Below are 23,362 nucleotides of genomic sequence, written 5' to 3'. Positions count from 1 at the left end.
TGTTAGCGGGAAGTTACCTTTGGTCTGGTAGTGGGTTCGCGCTATCTCTAGCAGGCTGAAAACACTGGCCATGCCGCCCAGACCTGCGTTAGTGTAGGAATGTTCCAGACTGGACACTGTGCATTTCAGCAAGTCCAACATACCCTTGTACACCTTTCTGCTGACCTCCTATTGCAATGCACATACACACATCGACACAAAATTACAAAAATACCACTACGGATCCTTCAAACAAGACAGAATTAAGGATGTTAAAAATCAAAATGCTTTAGCAGGACTTGCCGGTACCCTCTCAAAACTGTCCGTTCCATCTTTTCCTAGCTCTCCCAACCTGATTGGCTGACTCACCACGTCACGGATGATTTCCTGCCGTGCGTCCTCTTCTGATTGGACAGCACGGTTGAGCTTGCTCAAGACAAAGACTCGGAGCTGCTCGTTCTCCAGCAGGCGCCGCACCTTCTTCATGTTGAGCCAGCCAACGCCCTGGCCGTCCAACACGCTCTGAACCACCTCTTTCAGGAACTGCTGGTTCTCACTGCAAACAGAATGCAGAGGGCACTTGTTACAGTAGTTTTACAAAAGCCACTCAGATTCTCCAAGGTCAAGGCAGGTTAGTTTATTCTCGCAGCGAGGAGACAAGTCACACAACGACACAATCCAGCATCACAGTAGCGAGTTGTCTGTCTTCTTCTAGTCGGGCGCAATATTTATTCCCTAAAAAGCGGATATAAGATTCTTAGGTGGAGCATGTTAAACGCGTACAACACGGTTATCTTCTTGTGACAGTGGTTTCACTGCCTTTTTTCAACATCTTTTAATGGCTTGCGGTTAGTTGACCTTTCATAGGCCCAGGTCACGTTCTTCTTTCTACTAAACTTAAAATACCCTTCAGTTGAACTTCTGCTTGATCATTATTTGCACACAGTAAAAGCATGATCACCACTTATTTCATACAAAGGAATAACATTTTTCTAACAGCACTGACTACCCCAGAATTTATATTTCACCCCGAAGTTGGGGTTTTCACTGAGAGATTTACAAATACCAGTACTATAGGGGGGATTCCCGAGACTGTGATGGAAACATCAGCGTCAAATTAAATCCACTTAGTTAAAACTTAAAGGACGTATCTGAGGAAAATAATCCGGGATGAAGGGGTTCGGATGACAGAAAAGGTTGGGAACTTTTGGCCCGAAGGCTACAGTAATGTGTCACACTTACAACAGAGATCAACTTAGCCCCACTGTGGCCAGCAATGTTTTATTCCACGAAGACTAGAAATGCTTCTTGGGCAAGTCTGCATATGAGTTACATGGCAATAACTGGCGATATTCAAAAGCTAACATTCTGTAGTTTCTTAGTTTGTGGGTCCGTTACCTATTGTATGCATGTTTGTGCTGTACAGCTACAACAAGTGGTTGTACAGCAAACCGGTATCATTTTTACCTGGTGTTGTTAGCACGACCCTGAGGAGAAGGTGCCTCTCTTTTCACTGTAGGGCTGTGCTTTATGACCGAGGATTTCTGATCCACCAGGGCACGAGGCGCTCGGGCACCTGGGAGAGACGAACGTAACGTAAGGTCTGGGCATAGTTCACTCACATTAAACAGCAACAAAAATATGCACTAATTCTCCCTTCATACACACACCCTCTACAGACGTGTTGTAGTTCCACACTCTAGAAAATATCTAGATATTGATATAAAGCACACAGAATTGAACAGGCACCTGTTTCTTACCACTCTGAGACACACAAGCTATTGAACAAAAATACACATGAGGTGATTCTCATACACTCTCTTTCTCTGTCTCTTTCTCTCTCTCTGACACACACACGCACACACACACACACACGCACACACACACGCACTCACACACGCACTCACACACTCACTCACACACTCACTCACACACTCACTCACACACTCACTCACACACACACGCACACACACACGCACACACACACGCACACACACACGCACACACCCCTACATGTGCAGAGCTTTTGATAGCACAATCTCTCTCAAACAAAACATACACTCTACAAACATAAACAAACAAGTAGATAAAGAAAAAACACCTTACAATTAAAGTAAACAACACACACACGCCCACACGCACACATTGAAGTCACGCACACAGTTCCAAACACTTTTCTGGGCACTGGGCTATTATGTGACTAATGACGTTTGACAATTAGAAAGGAGAGAGAGAGAGAGAGGGCAAGAGCTGATTGGAGCAGACTACAGGTGGGTGTTGAGATGGTACTGTTTGTGGCGTAACACACACATTGGCAGAGAACAGAGTGTGACAAAAACAAGACCAATAAACAATCCTCATGGTGACCAAACATTCTGTGTGGCAACAACAACACCAACTGACAGATCATGTGCGGAGACGAAGCATGCAGAGAGAGAGACAGTGGGAAAACCAAGACGAACTCAACGACTGATCCACACACACGCGCGCGCCTGACTGTTCGTACACGGCTACAGGTCATATACACACACTTACACACTCTACATCGCATGTAGAGACACTTGGTGTGGTACCCACATCCCGTGTGTGTGTGTGTGTATATGTGGCCGTGTACATGCACAGAGGTTAACGCTGTGGGGACACACTTTATACTTGCCGTGTTAGAAGAGGCACTGCATGGTTAAACGCATTTCACTGAAGTGAGACAATCACGCATAGGGTTGGGCCCGAAACAGTAGCAGATACCGAGACATTTAAAATGACGAGATGTTGTTCTGAAATTCTTTTTTTTTTTTTTTTTGGGAAGGTTGTGCTACGGCAAATAAAGAAAACTTTCACGGACTTAACTAAGCCATGATTTTCACTACGAATATCATAAAGTTAACACAGTCTATAGTTGGTTGATTTTGTGAAACCACAGACAGTCGTGTTGAGTTTTAAATATTATCTCAAAGACGAGACGCCGCTCTGCCACACTCTGAAATATCAACACATAAATTACGTGGAAAGAATGAAAGTTGAGCAAGGAAAGCACAGAATAGTGTACTGCGGCCATACACATTTTGTCCGTGTGCCACATTCATGCGGATTTGCGGAGAAAAACCACATGTTTTCCAGTGGACTCGTATTCAGTTTCTTTTGGCTGCCTCGGGGAGGTCAAATGGACAAGTTCCGAATTTCCAGACCGCAAGCACTTTCCCATCTGTTACCACAGCTATATAGGAACACTTTCTGTTCCTCCTGCATGGGGTTTTTTTTTCCAAATGTGGATGTCTGAAAAGAAAGAAATTCTTAAAACTGATATATAATATTTGCTTCACTGCACTCACACTCAGAGAGGACAATTAGCTAAGCATGAAAACAAGAATTTCATATAGCTTTCTTCTTAAAAACCGTCCTGTGTGAATTACCTGTTGCTACAGAGGGAATCTTCCATATTTTGCCAAAAAATTATTTCACCAGCTCTTCCTGATAGTCAGACTGGGCTTTTTGGTGCAACTTCTTGAGAGACAACTGATTGTATACAGTAATTCTATATTTTTTCACAGATTCCAACTACATTTTGGTGCTACAGGCCCAACTTCCATCCCTGGGGATCCACCAGGGTACACATTTTGGTTGGACCTATCACTACCACACTTGTTCACAATCCCCCGGATTTTGTAATGTGCAGAAAAGTTGAATCAGGCGTGGCAGTGCCGGGCTAGGGCGAAAATGAGGCATCTTGGGTATTCCGGGTATTGGGGTTGAGAAATACTGCCTTAGAGGGCACAATGTAAACGGACTCTGACTACACCGTCTGAGTTATGCTGCCACGGGCCCAACCCTTCGGAGACACAGTGGATATGGTGGCTTGCTGGAATGAATTAAATGGTCACTACAATCACAGTGACGTATGACCAGGTAGGAAGAGGCAATGGTTGAGGAGGAAGATGCTGGGAGATGTGGTTGACTGGCTTTGGAGAAGCATGCAGCTCACGCAGCAAAGGGGCGGAACCCACCTTCTCCGCTCCCCGGGCCGACCTCTGTTATTATCTCCATTAGAGAATTTAGCCCAAATACTGGACACAAAACCCAGAATTAGTGCAGCGGTTAAGAGGGACAGAGAGGGACACCGGCCCAGACAGAACCAGTCCAAACATCAACCCACAGAGACAGACACATGTACAGAGAAAGAGGAAGGAGAAGAGAAGAGAAGAGAAGAGAAGAGAAGAGAAGAGAAGAGAAGAGAAGAGAAGAGAAGAGAAGAGAAGAGAAGAGAAATGGAGGGCGGGGAGCAATACATTATTGTGCAGAGGACCATCAGGCCATGACTCGGTTGGCCACCGAGCACAAGAGGCCTTGGTGCACTGCAACTTCACTGGTGCGATGAAGAACACTTTCAAATGAAACTGGCTGCCATTTTGCCTCTGATTCCACATGATGGTGTACATCTACATGTGGCACTGACAGCACGATAATGCAAATCTACAGATGAAAACCAGCCATTTTGTATCTCAAAGTCCATCTACAGATGCCTCTGGAGGCCATTTTGTTTCCTGTCCATGGTGAGGTAATACAACTACAGGTTACCACTTTTTGTTTCTTGGCAAGGTTTCTCATTTCGTGAAAGGGAATCAAAGAAAAGAAAGCAAAGATTACATTTCAATTGTGAAGCATAAGAGGGCAAACATTTTTATCACTGTAATAGATGGATAGTATGAAGCATGAAACAGCTCATATAGTTCATGCTGATGTTTGTCCCTAATCTGTACTTGACGGCACATATCAGTGCAGAAGGCTTGTCAGTGAAAATGTTATTACTATGGTTGCGATTTACCATTGGACTGAGAAGGTGCTGGAGAGGCAGAATGTTTTACTATTCTAAAATAGAGTTCTATTGAGTGTAGGTCTCCTGTACAGAGTTCTGCAGGGGCTGGAAATGGGGTATACCATAAGTTGAGGTGCCTTCTGTGATAGAAGCCACTCATGGACAGATCACTTTTTGGCATCTTCACGGACTCCAAAGCACTCCCCCACACCAGCTGGCCACTAAGTTTTGTACTCGAAACGCCTCAAAAGAGATTTTTACCATCAGAGTTGGGGCTAATTCCATTTCAGTTCAAGTGCTATTCAGAACGCTGAAATGAAATTTGCTTACTGGTTTACAAATCCATTTCATTTCTACTCTATTTCAGTCAGTCACGATGAACTGAAGCAGAATCAAACAGGAATGACACCCCAACTGTCTTCTGGATGAGCGAGCACGTGAAAAATGAGCACCACTGTTTCACAAGCCACCAATCAAAGAATGTCACACCGTCCACAAAGGGCAGTCAAGGGAGGGGGGGGAAAAAAAAGCACCCAGGACATTTCATTCACATGAAAATGCAACCTTTTGGAGAAGGACAAAAACGTCTGAAAGCAGAAACCAAAGGTGCCTGTTGTCTATTAATGTGTGTGTTATCATCTTTCTTTCTCCAACCAACACACGCATAAGGAGATGAAGAGAAAACGGGAGAAAACTGCAGATATATGAAGAAAGGCATGGGGATATTCTCTAGCTAACCAGAGCTGAAGGAGTTCAGAAGGACAGGGTTTCAATGCTTTCAAAAGGGGGGGGGGTGGGTTGGAGGGGTGGCAGTGGCGTAATGCAAGTACACTGCAAATCAGCACGTCAGGCTTAGGGTTTGACACATACCAGGACTTTCAAGGTCATCATCATGATCATCTGAGCGATGAAAAAAAAACCAAGTCATGTCATCCAAAACAAAACAAAACAAACAAACAAACAAACAAAAAGTCAAAAATAAAAACAAAACAATAACAAGAAACAGAAAAAACTAGTCTTATAGGGTTATGACCCTCAATGTCATCATGTCTGTGGTACATGCTGTCATTTTTCCTGAGCATTGGAGAGCAAGAAAAATGTCACAGTGAGGGTCGCTCAGAGTGTGCGTATTAGAGCAGCACCACACAGTTCAATTAATCTCAGGATAAGACAGTGAAACATTCCTACCAACCTTGCTCCATTTCCTCCTCTATATCAAAATTAAAATATTCTTTAACAAAAACAAATAAATAAATAAAATAAGGAAACATTTAAAAATAATAAGTAGAGACAAAAAGAACGGAAAGAAATCGAGGGAACAATTAACAGAGGTAGAGAGTATTAGTCTAACAAGGCTCTGACACCAACAGATTTAACATATAACAAGTTCTGCTAGCCACACATACTACAACATACACCAACATTTTCTACATCTCTAGAGAACAGAAATGCAACCTCGCAGGCAGACAAACATGTTCATTACAAAAAAATATATATAGTGCTTTCCTTAACAGAAATTCGAGAAGTAGGGGAAAGACAGAGAAGAAAAACGGGGAGAGAGAGAGAGAGAGAGAGAGAGAGAGAGGAAAGGGAGAGAAGGAAAGAGTGGGAGAGAGAGGGGAAGGAACAGACATGAAGAGAAAAGGAAAGAAGAAGGAGATAAAGTAGGGTGAAAAACAAAGACAACAGAGTGATTCGAGAGGTGAGGAATGGATGGATGGATGGATGGATGGACAAAGAGAGACACAGAGAGGATGATGGATAAGGTGAATCGGTAAAATGAGATGGGGGATTCAAGAAGGACAGGGCTCTTAGATGTACAGAGACTGTACTGTACCTTTAAGACTGGGGAACGGTGTGCTTTTCTCACGAGCGGCTTTATTGGGCAGTGCCAGATTAGACAGACTAAAGCTGGTGCCATGATTCTTATAGAGGTTACCTGAGCAGACATATCACCATAGCAACACTTCAGAGACTCAAGCCAATCAACAGAAGTTACTGTAGCTAGTCAGGAAATTGCTTTGCACCATGCTAGATTCTGTACCAGTAGCAAACAAATGCTCTTAGCATTAAATTCTCAGGGTTTCACTATTCGGTATTTAGTCAAGATAAAAACTAAAATACATGACAAAGCTTGAAAATTCATTAATGCTTCAATATAGTGATCAGTACATAATTAATTAACTTAACAGATAGCATACTGATAAGGTCTGGTTAAATAAGTGACTAGAACGGGCTATATTGACTAGAGTGGACTACAGTATGGACTACGGAAGGCCACTTACTGGCAAATGACATGAGTCCTCCAAAGCCATCACTGCTGTTGTTGGAGATGGTGGAGTTTGGTGAGCTGTTCCTGGAGTCTTCCTCTCCATCCGACTCCCCCGGCAACCGCAGGCTGCTGGGCCTCAAAGGGCGGGAAGTCCTGTAAAAACCAAACACACTTTAATGTCTGGAGAAATGTGTGCGTGTGGGTGTGTGTGGGTGGGTGTACAGAAATGCTACCGCCACACATAAACTTGTTGGAAAGGTCAGTCTGAGGTGGATGAGTGAGTGGGTGAGTGGGCAAGCAGGTGCGTACTTGTTGCCGTTTAGGTTCTGGTTGAAGCGTGGAGTGTAGCTCTCCTCTTGTTCCTCCGTGTCTGCATCGTCTTCTGTGGGGAATCCGTACTGGGGCTCAAAGTACGGGTTGTCGTACTCTCTTTTCTTCCCAGCTGGGTCCGTAGGGGCTGGTTCGGGGATGGGTCTTGTGAAAGGTGGCACACCCAGTCCTGGAACAGAGTTCTGCAGAGCTGCGCTTGCTGATGCTTCAATTTCGACAGGTTCCGCTTGTTCCTACGCAACACAAACACAAATAGGAACGGATGCGAATGAAGACGCGCGAAATGGAAACCAACAGACAGCTTGTGCTGACCCAGTTAAGATAAACACGCTGCCTCTTTGAGCACCTCACTGCCAATTTGTCATTCTACTAACGTATCAACAAAAAGAACAATGTTGGTTTTAGTCCTTTAAATTACTTTACTTTTGTCATTTTCTGCATGTAATTACGCAGGGAAGCAGTCTGGCAGGTTCAAGTTCACAGGGTATAGGGTTTAGTATATGTGACCCTGTGACTCGATTATTGATCAGGCAATGCTGGCGCTAGCCATGGTAAAAGACCATGGATAGGGCTGGACTTAAGGCTGGTGTGTGTGTGTGTGTATATATATATATATATATATATATATGTATATGTATATATATGTATATATATATATATATATATACACATATATGCAGGGCTGGGACTGGCACTTTTCCATAGAGGCTAATGTTACAGTCACAATGACTGGGTTGTCTGGGTTACTGACTCCATCCTACTGTGTTGAGGCTGGAGCTGGCCAAGGTCCTGAAATACTTGGTTATGTTTACAGAAATTACAGTGTGATTTCTGATATGATTAGGGAATGCAGTACGGTTACTAACATGGTTGACACCCTGAATAACAGTGCTTGGGCTAGAGCTCGCCGTGGTGCTGGAGCTGGATCGGAGTGGCTGGTTATCAGGTGCATCCGTGGCTCCATCTCCCTCTGGGCCAGGTTCCTCACTCTCTCTCTTATACTCCTGGAAGTCATGGAACTCCACCTCACTGGCGTCCCCCAACGCAGCATGAGTAAGGGGATCAACATCTGATCAGACAGACAGAGAGACAGAAAGAGAGAGAGAGAGAGAAATCAGCAAGTAGAACAACAGATGCAAATCCTGGCTCACAGATAGGATCGTTTAAGGACATGCAGTTTGACCCTGTACAGAAAACCCTTAGATAAAAAGCAGTCCCCATAGAGAATGCATTAAGGCCAAGGCCAGAACCTTCTTCATTAGTAGTTATCCATTAAGCACTAGAACAGCATGTTTTTTGTCCTGCCAGAACTGTCAGACCGATGAAACACGTCTACTGGAGACACATATAGCGAAAAGATTTGATTATCGGGCTCAAAAACAGAGGTTGACTCACTTGGTGTATCTCCCTGTATGTCTCCTTTGATCATCTCATTCACAAAGTCTCCCAGAGAGGAATAGGAGGAGCTGGAGTCGTCGTATGCTTCACTGTCACTACCACTGAAAACAAAACATTCATTGACACCGTATTCAAACACACTCATTAACACTCTGTTATCACACCTGACGAGTATTCCCTGCTCGGTTAGAAAGTTACAAACAGATGCGATATTAGACTAACAGAAAACATTTGAAGCCAAGTAGTCTGCTGTCACTGAAGGAAGTTTGTAAACCTGTCTATCAGTACCTGGGAAAGTGTATGTGGAATTCCAACAATCATCACCAGACTCTGTGTGTGTGTGTGTGTGTGTGTGTGTGTTTGCTGAGTTCTACCTGTTGTTGGTAGAATGAGTTTGTTCTACCTGCCAAAAGGTGAAGGTGTGTGTTTTTGTGTGTGTGTGTGTGTGTGTGTGTGCGCGCGCGTGTGTGCATGTCTGTCACCTGTCATCAGTTGGGTCGGAGTCATTGGCATCATCTTCCAGCGGTCCGCTCATGGCTTCAGCGAGCTGAGACGTCCCATCATACACACGGTAAAAGACTGGCTGCAGCTGATGGGCATACCACTTTGGCTTATCGCCAATCAGAGACGGGTCATACACATCTGGAGACGACACGCACATAAATAGACATGGTAAAATACACAGGAAGAGAGATTCTTTTTGCTCAACACCAATGCCTGCAACGTTTGCATGTGTGTGTGAGTCTGTATGTGTGTGCTTGTGAAATATTCTCTTACTATTGTGTCCGTATATGAGTACTTATATGGTATGCTCTTACTATTGTGAATCCTCTGGAAGGCCAGATTGGTAGGGTTCAGGGCCCATTCTCCATAATATTCCACTGCCTGCGTGTGTGCCAGCTTCTCTATAAATCCAGTGCGTCGGGGCCTGGACGCAAGGAATGAAGTTGCCTGGAAGGCGACCACAGGCCGGGGAAACAGTCGCAGTGTGCGGGTGTGCATCTGGAACCCCTGCAGTACATTCGGAGAGTTGAAGAATCTCACCATGGCAACCCTGTAGAACACAAAGAACGAAACAGAACATCTCCATCAAATTCCATTCCACCATTATACATTCAGTCACGCTTCACTCAAAAGAACCCAGTCTAAATACCAGGAAATGACTGTGTCTCTGCTATTCACCCACATTCTTTGAGGAAAGAACTGTTCGCTACTGAGCAAAGCACTCTAAATAATTACTTTTTAGTTGCTGTCATTTTCTAGCTCAAAATGCCTAATATCTGTGAATAGAATAATTTTTTCACCAAATCCTATCAGTTTTCCTGTGACAGAGAAAGCGAGTGTCTGCTGATCTCCTGTAAGCCGCTGCATGTCAAACAAGCTAAATGACTTAAAAATTCTTCTCTCTCCATTAAATATTGTATTGCTCCTCTCAATTAAAGATGTATTAACATTTCACAATTAAGAAATCATTAATGTCCATTCCTCCTTCAGCTGAAACTGTCACTGATGGTACCGCGTTATTACAAAACGTAGGCAAGATATGATGCAACTCTGAACTGAAAGGTGAGTGTTAACAGAACCCTGGGACTTGCCTTGTGGCCACATCCACTGAGTCCACATCATTGCCATAGATGAGGGGGTTGAACTCGGTGGAGGAAGGGGATGACTTGTCCCGGCCTGGAGGCAGCAGGGGAAGCTCCTGACCTTCCTGAAACTTCTCCAGGTTTAGAATGGGCTGAGTGTTTAAACTCATGCTGGCCAACGCCTGGAGCAGAGGGTGGAGAGAGAGAGAGAGAGAGAGAGAGAGAGAGAGAGAGAGAGAAAGAAAGAGAAAGAAAGAGAGGAATCGAAGAGACATTATATTAAACACAGAACTGAACATTGAGGAAAATGGAACAAAAAGCAACACTCTCTTCTCAGAACCAGCCGCCGGAATGAACAGATTTCCAATGTTTCCATTTCAATCTGTTGTGTTCATCTTTTTCATTTGAATCTACTGGAATCAGTTTTTACCTAATGAAACTGCTACATCAATTTGGGTGCAAATTGAGTCTCCAGGTTGTGTGCCTGTGTGAATGAGATGGACAGCTTTCTTTCTGACTTGAGAGTGCTGCTTCAGGGGTTTTTAAAGGGCAATGTGTTAGAAAGGGAAGGAGGTGGAGTGGGAGTAATCATACGGAGCCATTTCCAAAGCACTCTGGGAAAACTGCAATCTGTTGCAAACTGTCTCGCTTTTGCGCAGCAAATCATTCCATCATTTCCCTACGCTTGATAAACTCGTCGCCAACAAGTTGCCATGCCAACCGGGTTCAGCCTCCATGAGGTTTTTGTCAGTAACGTCTCTATAAAGTTATGTTATGTATAAGTGCATTAGCATTAAGACATGCTTAAGCCAGATTAAGCACTGTGAGTAAGCAGAGAGATTTTCTAAGCCTGTACGATGCTTTTAGTGTTCAGATCCGAACAGATATCAAAGAGAAACATAGAACAACGATGAGAAGAATGAGAGGAAGAGGGTTAAAGAGGGATGGGGTGGGATGTGTCTGTGTCAAAATGAATGTCCACAGGACATAGTTTGTGTATTTGACAGAGGGCAGCAGCTGCTGAAGAGAGTTTGCGTGTGTGTGTGTGTGTGTGTGTGAGAGAGAGACAGAGAAAGAGAGAGAGAGAGTGGGCACATCTGACAAAGGAAAGGGAAAGTGTTATTCCGTGCAGGGGGGCAAGGCACATTCCAGAAAGGAGAGACTGAGGAACCTTTGAGTCGGAGGCGAAGATCTGCTTTTGGGTGATCACAGTCAGCCTAACCAAACACTGAGGAGGACAAGAAAAAATGGAGGGAACATCACATGACAAGCAGTACATGTGACCAAGAGTGAAGAAATGTGATAAGGAGACACAAGAGGAATGAGACGGGCAGAGACAAAGATGAGGGAAAACAGTGTACAAAACGAAGAGAGAGAGAGAGAGAGAGAGAGAGAGAGAGAGAGAGAGAGAGAGAGAGAGAGACAGAGAGAGAGGGAGAGAGACAGAGAGAGAGAGAGAGACAGAGAGAGAGAGGAAGAAGTGACCGACAAGAGACAAACAGACAGAAGACTACACAGATGCAACAGAAATGACCTTGGAGCATTGTGCATAATCACAAACACCAATTAAAAGGCACCATCCGTGGTTACTGAGAGTGATAACCAACAGACTCTGATGGGTGGTGGTGCAGAGAGAGGACACAGATCTGACACCAGCCCTACAATCAGAACTTTGTGACAGACTACAGACTTGAATCGGCACAGCCATTGCAGCAGGACATTTCTCAGAAAACATCACTACCACGGGTCAATTTACTGTGTGCTTGTTAACATTTCTCCCATTAATGACGCAATTTCAAACAAATTTATCACATTAATGTACCATTCCTAGACTGAGCGGTAATGGAACTGCAGCTAAAGATGAGCATTAGAGAAAATAGGCCTATTTTTATTGGGTTTCAGTTATGCAAGAGTGATGGATTTACTGCTGTAATAAAGTTTCGTTAATAATTTCCCACATGTGGTAAAGGAGAAGACTTAAGTGGATGACCATTGAGGTTGGTAACAGTAGGAGTTTCTCCTGGAGTTGAGGTCAGACTTCTAAACTGCATCTTATAAACTGTCACTGTATCTCTGGTCTCGATGATCCGGTCTCTTGAAATAATATGTGAATTGTGCTTAATGTCTCTACCAAGGCATCCTAATCTGTCTTGTTAAGATCATGAGAAAAAAATATCCATTTCAGGTTGAAATATCAAACGACTGAGAGCTCAATGTAATATCTCGCAGAAACAGTACAGATCTGTCTAACTAAACGCTTGTCAAAAATGATACACTTAGGCCAAAAAAAAAACAACAAATCCTCACATTCATCTAAATCAGGTTTTAACTCAGGGTTAGGAGGTCACGATTCACAGCACACGGGCATCTACCAAACTGGGTCTGATTCAGGATGGCTGGAGAACAAAAGCCTGATCTGAACATTTAACGATCAAACATTATTTTACTGACAGTATCTCTGTGAAGTACACTTTGGCAGATGGCGTTTAAAAGCCAGTCGCATGGTCTTTGTAATAACTTTTCTTCATTAAATCACAGCGTCTCGCAGAAAGTGTACTCTTTGAAAGTTCCATGACAAACGACTATGATCAATGACAAGATATTGAGATGTCTGAAAGCAATGCAGTTATCCCAATTTCTTGACTAAAATTTCAGAGCAACTGATTTAACAGAGCTGTACAACGTTCCAGATCAGGCCTCAAATCGACATTGGGTTATCGGTGAAGTCTACTGCAGGGGTTGAGGGTTATTTTAGAGCACTAGAACTATAATGGTTCCCCTGGTGGAGAACACCAAAACCTGCTTTACCTCCAAGAGCTAGAACACAGGGAGAGAGGAAGGAAGAGAATATGAAATCATTACAAAAAGTCAATCTTAAATATAACTGTTTCCACAAGATAACATACATAAGGAAATAACAGAGGTAATGAAAATAATTTTACTTATATCTGAAGAATAATTAAAAAAAAAAGATATGAAGCTACAAGTTCTTAAAAGTTTGTATTATACATGCATTTCCTGCAAACTAAATCATCGCTATTAATAATATTCTTGGAGTTTTTGGCACTGTTATTATTATTTTATCTTTGTAATAAGCACAAACATAAGTACTGTATCAAAATGGTCAACACAAAATCTGCAGGGGGGTATTCCAGAAAGCGGGTTTAGTGAAAACTCTTGAGCTAGTTAACTCAGAGGAAGTAGTAAACTTTCTAATAGAGGAGCCCTATGGCTTTGTTTTACTACGAGAACAAAGCCATAGGGCTCCTCTATTAGGAGGGTTACTACTTACTGTGAGTTAACTAACTCTGAGTTTCCACTAAACCCTCTTTCTGAAATACCCCCCAGCTCTGTGACTGTTCACACTGATGTCTGTCTGTGAATCCCAGTGTCATAGGACCCTCCTCCCCTGCACATTTCTGTTTCAGCCCTACACTTGCACACCTGATTTAAATCATAATTAGCTTCATAATTAGTTGTACAGAGCCAAAACCAAAATATGCAGAGTGCAGGGGCCTTCAAGGGCAGAGACTCTATTTATGTCCATTCATTTGTATTTACAATTTACATTTACAATCATTTCAAGTACTGTCTCTACTGGTTTGTTGAGGTCTACCCTGTCAGAGGACAGCTAAAGGCTAAACGCTAAAGGGTCGTTTACCTGTTTCAGGTGTTTCTTCAGTTCTGAAGACTCAGGCTCAGGCATAGGGGGCAGCATCTCTGCATTACTAGGCACAATGACCTACAGAGTAACAGTTCAAACCCGCATGAGTTTCCTGGTCTATTCAAAAGATGATCCAGTTTTTCAGACAAACGCATGGTGCCAATGATAGGTTTTCAGTACCAGAGAGAAAAAAAACAAAAACAGGAGTGATCGGTTCACTGACCTTATTGCAGTCCAGATCCACCAACCATACATCATCTGGCATCTTAAAATCAGATTTATACAGGAAGAAACTGGCCGGGACTCCGATGAGATAGGGAGTGGGGGCAAGCAGCAGCTGGGAGCGGGAGGTGGAGGTGGGGGGGGGGGGGGGGGGGGGGGTGCAGCAGGAGAAAACATAACAAAGAGAAAAACATTTGGCAAAACCGATATGACGTGACACGTGGCTCACCCAAATAACATCCATTTAAATTCACTCCCGAATATGCTGACGTATTACAAAATCATAGCCAGCCATAATTGAGATGAACTCCGCCAGAGAGCCAGACAGAACCGTCCAATAAAATCCATTAGGAGCATACTAAACATTCATTAATGTGATTATTGTGTTGTGTACCTGTTCTGCAGACGCCATGCAGGTGGGCAGCAGAGGGATGACGGGGAACATGTACTCCAGAGGGTAGATCATAGCCACAAACGCCATCACACTCATAGACAAGGCGTTATAATCCCGAGACTGCAGTACCACCTGCGAACACCAGAGGGCATTTCAGAATTTCAAAGTCATCCCATTACCATCACCACAATGCACAAACAAAAACAGAATAGTACTTCAGTTCTTTGTAATAGCTGCTGTCAGTTACAGACTGAAAATTAAAAAAAACTAGATTAAATCTATAATCCACAGTCAATAGATTAAAAAAAAAACCAGACATCTGACCAAAAATGACTTATCCTTACTCGTTACAGCAGTACAGTGACAGACAATTATTTTCCCATCACTGTTCAAATAATGAAGCGACTAAATGAGCCCGTGACAGCTAATGAGTCACATGAAGATGAATGACAAATTCTGCATGTCAAGAAGAATAAAGACGCATGGCTTTGAGCGAACACCGCTCTGAAGCACGCCTAGGGAGGACTCCACGTACTGTATAAAAACCCACTGGCCGAATTTGTCAGACAAAAATGACAGCTTTATGGGAGTGCTGAGAGAAGAGGTTTACGAGGTTAAAGATAAACTGTCAAAAAGTGGTCAACACCTCTAAAGTCATTACTGTTTCTGTCAATGAAAAGCATCATTTCCAGCAGTATCTTCAAACTTCACTTGAATTTCCCATATATATATAACCCAGTACCTGGGAAAACAAACCCTCTACATAAGTGGAAAAGACATTCAGAGACTTAATGTCTCTGATTAGTTAATGGCTAAGTTCATAGACCAGAGTTCACAAACTTCTGAGAAGGCTAAAGTGTATGGCTGCATTGCGCTGGTTCAGATCTAATGCCAATAGGCTTCTGGTATTCAAGTTCATCTACAGATATGAGCTGAGGCAAAGGGCACAGGGCTGTAACTCTGTCAGAATCCTTCTAGAACATCAGACAGCTTTAGGGGTAGGCCAAAGGTGCATGTCCTTTTCATGTGAAAGGTAGAGGTTAACATTACATTTAAGGTAAAGGTAACAGCTGGGTTTGCAAACACAAGTCTGACTCTGATCATTCTGAGCATAGCTTAAATACGTTTCGTCAATTGGGTGGGGGGGGGGGGGGGGGGGGGGTGGGGAGAAAACATTAATTCCATTGTATTTATTAATTTATTTTTGGTTTTAAACACAAGGCATACAGATGGCACACCATGTGACTAGCAAGTTAGAGGTCAAAACTCCTCCTCTTCCACCTCCTCCTCCTCAACCTCCTCCGCTCCACTCCACTCTTATGAAATAAGATGAGTGGTTCACACCAAAGGGGTCTCAAACATTCTAATCAACTGATTCACTAGGATTTTGCCCAAAACTGTCTTTTCCGTTCACCAGCCTCTCATTTTTTTTCCACCCCTGTTACTCTTACATAACAGTTCAAAGACTCATAAAATTAGCATCCGTAGCCGGAATCAGCAGGTTCATAAGACTCCGGGGTTTGAGCGGCTCACATATTTGCCTTCTTACTCCCATTGTTTTCAGCTACGAGGACACTAATGTTAAACTCAGCTATCACAGCCGGTGTGAACGCAATCAAGTCCAAATGATCTGAGTAATTACGAGGTAAGAACAAGATGGTGGTTTCCAACGTTTCCTCTTGAATGAAGGTAAAAAACACACATTACTAATCTATGAAGGTGTGAAAGCTGACGGATGATGTTGAGTTGCAGTGAGAGATTGGGAAACATGTGGTCTGTCCGTGTAAAGGAGGGTGTGTAATGATGTAAACTCAGGTATGTTCAGATGAGCCAATGGCAGTTTTGTAAAATACCTTGTGTTCTAGCAGTATGCAGGTTAAGACCTGCAGACAGGAATCCACTCCCAGAAGCTCCAGTGGTAGATGGAGAGGAAAGTCCACCATACAGAAGCGAGAGGAGTCAGGGAGGGCAAAGGTCAGCGTGGGCTGCAGCTCGTGCGGCAGAACTTCGACGTCCACGCGTCTCTGACCGGCGACGGGGACGGGTGACCGTAGCAGGCGGTATATCCACGACTCGATTTCCCTCAGGTCTTGTAAGACTTGACTGCCTTTCTCTTTCTCCTCTACAGAGAGAGCTCCAGTAAACACACGCCACATCGTGTCCCTAAAGAGGTTAGACGACACACATAAACAACAGACTTAACACGCTGGATATGGATGCAGTTCTAACAGCACAGTCATCACTCTCACACACACACACACACACACACACACACACACACACACACACACACACACAACTAGATTTAACACACTGGCATAGCCTACAAAATGTAAACAGCAAAAACCACTACATTCCATACTCTATACAGTCTTATAAGCCATACACTTCACTTAGATGCAAACAGACATACATCTATGTCTGTGACATTTTCAATTATGCACAAACAGAAAAACATCAAGACTTGATCACAATATTTTGGCAAAAATCAGTCCAAGTTGTCCTCTAACACAATTTCATTCATACCAGTATTCATACGCCAACAAGTACCACCCAAATTTCTGAACAATATTCTGAACACGTGCAAACACAGTAAACCAAAGACAGGTCTTCTGGACAGACTGTACAGTTTGAGGCAGGGCCTGAGCAGGTATGAGGTTAGGCTGCTGATGGAGTGGATCTGGCTGTCAGTACCTCACAGGGCGATGACACAGCAGAACACATTAACAAGGACATTATTCAACGCTCCCCTAACTGTCTCTCTCTTGCAGACCTTCACAGGCTGGTGAGAGATTCTCTCTCTCTTTTTTTCATTTTTTTTTCCGCTCAGGCTCCGTTCTTTCGTTGAGCCACCTTACATCCCCCCCCGACAAATCCATCCGTCCAAACACAATTTGACATAAACTGCCAGAGATTATGTTATAAGGTGCACAATGCATTCTTAGGGCTGAAAATGAAAGAAAACACGCTTCGTTCTATTGTACAAACTTCAAAAAAGCTGAAGGCATCTCTTCCCTTACCCCGTGTGCACACTGCCTGCACTTAAATATGAAAACCTCTGCTTGCTTCTCGCTTGAGTGAATATGTCACCTCGGTTTTGGACTAATTACCGACTCGCTGTGGGCCGCTCGAGTAGCCGCGGGGCGCACTTGGCAAAGTGTCCGAGGCTCTGAAAAAGACACGTCCATCGGGACTAGGATGAAGGTGACCACTCAGAAAGGCTTTTTATTTATTGGCATTCATCTTGCATCATATGTGGCTGAGTGCTGCTAAAATGTGTCGGTAAAACACACCCCCAACTCAAACATTTCACCATGCAAATCAAGTACTCGGTGCCAGATTTCTGTTGCCGCGCCTCGCACGTGCACTTGCCCCCCTGGTTGAGAACACAGAAGGATGACTCATCTGGCCACAGGGCCATTTTTCCAGCACGTCACAGCTCGAGTTCTTTGCACCACTTTCCTCTCAAATGTGTATATTTAGGTATAATAAGTGGTTTATGCACCGTAATCAGAACATAGCGTCCGTCTGCGAAGTCCTCGATGGACTTTTTTTTGACAAAAATGACCGCTGACACACCATAAACTGCTATTTGCAGTCAAATGACTTGGAATGGGTCGTCTGTTTTCACCTGGCGCCTCCGACTGACGCAGAGGCACGACGAGGTGCTCGGACGTCCAAAGGCGAATGAGTCTGTTTTGCGATGCCTCTCCTTCAGGCTTCCGTGACAATGTCACCTTTGGTCACTGTCTGCTCCGTCGTGAAACGTCAACAACTCTCAGCGTTCATCGCTGAGGCTCCTGTACGCTCACCACCAATCACTCATTCAAAGTCCCTGAGATGCCCTCCACAGCAATCACAATTTTTAGACACGACCCTAGCACGACGTGATGGAATGCCATAAATAAACTGAGGAACCACACCTCTGTGGCAGAACCGGCTTTCAATAATCAGCACATCACTCGTTTACTTAAGCGTTCCCTTTACTTTAGGCGTCACCTGTATATTACAGATTAGGCCTCTGTTACCGGATGGATTTTACTGCTCTTCACATAGGAGATGTTTTTTTGTGTATGTATTTATGCATTATAAGATACTGTTGACAGAAGAAAACAAAAAGGCGACCGCATCCGGAACGTAGCGTAAACACCGTCAACCTCCCCTCCCAACATTAGAGCCGAACATACGGCGTATAAAGTTTATATGATTTATGACGCAGAGTCCAGCTATGACCGGCACATAAAAGCACCTCTACACCTTTCCTGGCCTCTTCAAAAAAAAAAAAAAAAATCACAGTTCATCCTGCAGAGCAGAGGGAAAGGGAGAGGAGAAGGAGAAGGGCAGGGTGAGTTTCTCTTATGGCTCTGGAGGTAATAATCATTTGTTCTTCTAAAAGCCTCCCACCACCTATCGCAGCCGGTCCCTCAGGACAGTCAACGACCTCAATCTGTCACAGAGTCTGCCTCTGCCATCTCTTCCTTACATAAGCACATTCTCTCTCTCTCTCTCTCTCTCTCTTCTTCTCTTTCTCTCTCTCGGTCTACACTGAATGCTCTCTTCAATGACTAGAGATTCTCATTTATAGCTTTACTTCAGCACCAGTTGCACATCAGATGTTCAGTCAGTGAAAAGAGACTGCATTAGCACTGTCCTTAAGCTATTCTAACAGAGCCTGAACCGCACACTTCAGCCAGTCCTAGACCCAATCCATAACCAGTGAAAACCGCACCGCTACACAACAAGCCTTGAGAATTAAAACCAGTCTCCAGCTAAAGATTCAACTGAACTATCATGACAAAGACCCTAATTCACCCCCATCCACTTTAAACCTACAGCTATAAAAAGATCTTGGTTCATTGCTGACCATTATCAACAAACAATTATTCCCCACGTAGCATTAGCATTATCAAGCTCCGGCTCTGAGATGACTCCAATGAATTAATGCGTGTTATCGTCTGACAAATATAACCACACTTCAACATCACACATGACTGCTACAAACTGACAGCTCAATCCATCCACCCCGCGTAACAGAAACAAAGACCTAAAGCTACAAACTACCATCTACTATTACACAAGTGTGTTTTTTTTTTTTTTAATCATTAGGAATATGATTCTACATGTAAAACTGGACACGTTTCTGCAGCAGACACACTGACAATAAAGGAAACTGAGATAAGAAGTAAAATAATTACTAAGTAGTGGCGTGCACATGCACGTGTGTGCGTGTATAGTGTCAGCACAAGAGAGTGACAGCTATGCCCCTTTCTATTACATGATTATGTGCTATTTCAGGTGTGAAGGTACAGCCAGAGGCCTAGCTTACCATAGCATGCCTTACCGTGTGTGACTGTGAGTGTGTGTGTGCTCTCACCCATGGGAAATAATCTGGAAGGTCTACTACTGAGGTCAAACCAGGGTCACATTTCCATATCATTCAACCACATGACCGAACGGCACGACCGCGGAGAGAAAGAAGGGCCGACTCAGCTCTGTGTTTGACATCATGAAGGACAGAGTACTTAACCGTACACAGTAATCTCTCGTCTCTCACAGAAGTCCAAGCACAGCCACTTCATTGCACAAACAAACAAATAAATAAAGAAATACACAAGCGGTGGACTCAGCAATTTTCTGTTACATAAGGGCAGTGTGAATCTCCGTTTACGCTGAAAGCTATAATTCTGAATGGAATAATGAGCTTGTTACATAAAGGAAAAAAAAAGTCTAGTTTATGGGTTCGAGTGTCTTTTGAGGCATCCCTTTGTTTTCCACATGCTGGGAAAATAAACAGGTGGGGCTGGCTATCGTTTAAATTATTCAGCGCGATTCAAATCAAAAGGGATTCGACAGGGCAATTCAACCACAAGCAGATTCAGGCGTGAAAACTTGACAGCGACACAGCGGATGTGGTTGCTAGGCTACGGCAGAAGAGACTGCGTAGAGAGAATTCGGAGGGATGAAACGACTCTCGTCCGCTGAATCTTGAGGCGTATTGATCTCATCGAGATCCTGCGAGATGGTAAGGAGCGTTTAATGACGTGCAGTTAAGGGTTCTTTCCTGCTCTCCGAATATCCAATCGCAGCATCATTCAGAGGACTTGCAACATGCTCTGACCGCCGCCCTGTAAAATTACATAACTGACCTTGGAGGGCTGGGTCTCTCTTTCCTTCTCTTTCTCTCTCTCTCTTTCTCTCTCTCTCTGTGCAATGAAAAACAGGACATGCCCACTCCAGAGAACACATATCACATTATGACCACTTTTCTGTTAACATGACAGCGTATACCATCCTGGGAGGACGTTATCACTGAGGGAGGAAAGCAGGAAGCGCAGATCATAAAAAGGAAAAAGGGAAATTACTTTGTGAAAATGTACTAGGGTACAACTCAATTAGCAGCATTCACTTCACCTGCACTCAGAGCTATTTCTAACCTACAAAGAAAAAAAAAACAAAAACAAAAAAACAAAAAGGGCATCAAAGCATCTCCTCTTAAACTAACATGTCAGTTGCCAGTTTAACTGCTTACTGAGAGAGTGAGATGGGGGTATGATGACAGAGAGCTAAAGAGAAAGCAGAACTGGAGGCCAAACCAGAGACAAAGAAAGTGCAGCAAGGACAGTTACACATTGCAACTGTCTACTGCAACTGAAGGATGACACAGCAGTGAATGAACGCTGCTCAGCCCTGTCGTCTGTTCTCTGTAAATGATCGCAAAGATTGTGTTCTACGTGACATGCTAGTTCTGAGATGTCTTCAAGGGGGCTTTTCAACTAATGGGATTGGAGAGAATATATGACGATGTTTACCGAGATCTTGCCTTATGGCGGGACTATAGCAGAGTTGTCTAAACAGCGTAACGCATCAAGCCAACGATAAAAACAAATTTTTTTTGGGAACGCAAAGCTGTTCGTGTTATTGCCTTCGCTTCATCCAACTAATCCAAATAAATGACTTCTCAAACGGGACTGCGGCAGGGAGCATCAAATTAATACACCTTAAACACCAGGATCTCAAACATGTTTCAGAACACCCTTTTTCAAACACACACACACACACACACACACACAAACACACACACAAACAAAGAAACACACGCTCACACACGCGCACGCGCACGCGCACACACACACACACACACGCACGCACACACGCACGCACACACGCACGCACACACGCACGCACACGCACACGCACACGCACACGCACACGCACATGCACGATTCACCTCTGAGCTCCTTTGGCTGCTCCAGGACGTTGGTTGAGCCTGTGACTGCAGCAGTCTACCAGTCTCTTCAGGATGTACAGACACTCTCTGAAGGTGGAGAAAAAGGGATAGTGACTGAGCACACACAGCGATGTTAGCGTGCTGTTGCGGTTCCGAGGCCCTTGGCGTCCGCTGCGTTTGGGTTGGGGTGACCTTGCACTGCCAGGCTCCCCAGGGGGCACTGCCCCCTCAACACCAGCAGTCAGAGGAGCAGGAGCATCATCGGGCAACGCCAGCATGGAAGGGTCTGATTTCTCAGTGACCTCCACAGCTGGGTCCGTCTGAGGGGCCTTTTCTCCTGAAAGTGACGGAATATTGAGTAGAGATTGTTAAATGAGCTTCGATAACATTCTCCCTTGACCCATACCTCGAGTGTGATCGATGGAAATCTAATCCCTAGGAGTTTGTAATGTCACTTTTTGAGTATGAAGGCCCAATAAAAATAAAAACAAAACTGAATTCAAGATGAGTTCATAGGGTAAAACTGAAAAATACTGAATATTTGACGGAAAAATATCCTGTCTGTGTAAACAATGAAAACAACTTGGAATGGTTTGTCATGATCGACAAGACCCATGCTTTAGAACCACCCGCTAACTGACTGACAGCCCCACAACAGAACTGGAACCCTCCCCTCAAAAAACCCTCTCGCCTACCTTTGTTCTCCGCCCGCGGGCGATGGTGGCCCCTCTGGAAGGAGCGGTAGAAGTTGACACAGATCCCATAGCGCGTGACGCCCGAGTCCTTGTCGGTGAGCGTGAAGACAAAAGAGGAGTCGTCGCGGAGACTAACACGGCGCTGACGCACGCTGAGACATCCCTCAGGCTGACAGAAAAACACAACGTCCGGCGGCAGTGGAAAGTCGGTATGATCCTCCAGAGGATAACGCCGCAACAACTGGGGAGTCTGAGCGACACTGTCACTGCTGGGCTGCCTGATGGAGGGACATATGAGATAAGACATAAATGAGAGAGGGTAACTTTACAAAAAGCAAGGAAGTACAGGATTTCAATCCAATTTAGTCCCTTTAATGATGAAATGTAGTAAGTCAATACATAGTGGCCTCAGACTGAGAAGAGAAGAGAAGAGAAGAGAAGAGAAGAGAAGAGAAGAGAAGAGAAGAGAAGAGAAGAGAAGAGAAGAGAAGAGAAGAAACTCCTCAAACACAGCAAGGGGAGAAGGGTGATTCCTTAGCCTCTGTATTTTAAATTCTGGACCCACACCCAACACTAAAATATACTGACCTCTGTCTGCCCGTCTACAGGCTAAAAATAACACATAAAGTCAAGCCTCTCTAAAACACCTGGTACACTGCACATATGCAGCAAGACAGCGACACATACAAACACACACCTGTCTGATAGCATACAAATGAGACTGGACTCATCAAAAACACAAAGCACTTGTACCAGGTACACATCGTCACTGGGTAAACATACA

At 44.1% G+C, this 23,362-nt stretch overlaps 1 protein-coding gene across 1 annotated transcript in view; it reads right to left on the bottom strand.

The window, feature by feature from the left end:
• Positions 1 to 23,362, bottom strand: part of madd (MAP-kinase activating death domain) — a 49,944-nt gene that overhangs the window by 15,521 nt on the left and 11,061 nt on the right. The window contains exons 3-20 of the mRNA XM_030794432.1: positions 22,567 to 22,856; positions 21,884 to 22,220; positions 16,509 to 16,818; positions 14,656 to 14,787; positions 14,263 to 14,376; positions 14,037 to 14,117; positions 10,385 to 10,557; positions 9,608 to 9,843; positions 9,272 to 9,431; positions 8,787 to 8,890; positions 8,258 to 8,460; positions 7,371 to 7,624; positions 7,075 to 7,214; positions 6,627 to 6,728; positions 3,981 to 4,040; positions 1,447 to 1,555; positions 349 to 535; positions 18 to 168 (exon numbers count right to left, since the gene is read on the bottom strand). Of these exons, the coding sequence (XP_030650292.1) occupies positions 18 to 168; positions 349 to 535; positions 1,447 to 1,555; positions 3,981 to 4,040; positions 6,627 to 6,728; positions 7,075 to 7,214; positions 7,371 to 7,624; positions 8,258 to 8,460; positions 8,787 to 8,890; positions 9,272 to 9,431; positions 9,608 to 9,843; positions 10,385 to 10,557; positions 14,037 to 14,117; positions 14,263 to 14,376; positions 14,656 to 14,787; positions 16,509 to 16,818; positions 21,884 to 22,220; positions 22,567 to 22,856 (3,143 nt within the window). The remainder of the gene's footprint in view (positions 1 to 17; positions 169 to 348; positions 536 to 1,446; positions 1,556 to 3,980; positions 4,041 to 6,626; positions 6,729 to 7,074; positions 7,215 to 7,370; positions 7,625 to 8,257; positions 8,461 to 8,786; positions 8,891 to 9,271; positions 9,432 to 9,607; positions 9,844 to 10,384; positions 10,558 to 14,036; positions 14,118 to 14,262; positions 14,377 to 14,655; positions 14,788 to 16,508; positions 16,819 to 21,883; positions 22,221 to 22,566; positions 22,857 to 23,362) is intronic.

Source organism: Chanos chanos, chromosome 2, assembly GCF_902362185.1.
Source record: "Chanos chanos chromosome 2, fChaCha1.1, whole genome shotgun sequence".
In the NCBI taxonomy this organism is placed as follows: domain Eukaryota; kingdom Metazoa; phylum Chordata; class Actinopteri; order Gonorynchiformes; family Chanidae; genus Chanos; species Chanos chanos.
The sequence above is the reverse complement of the archived record's forward strand: the minus strand, read 5'-3'. Positions and strand labels throughout refer to the sequence as shown.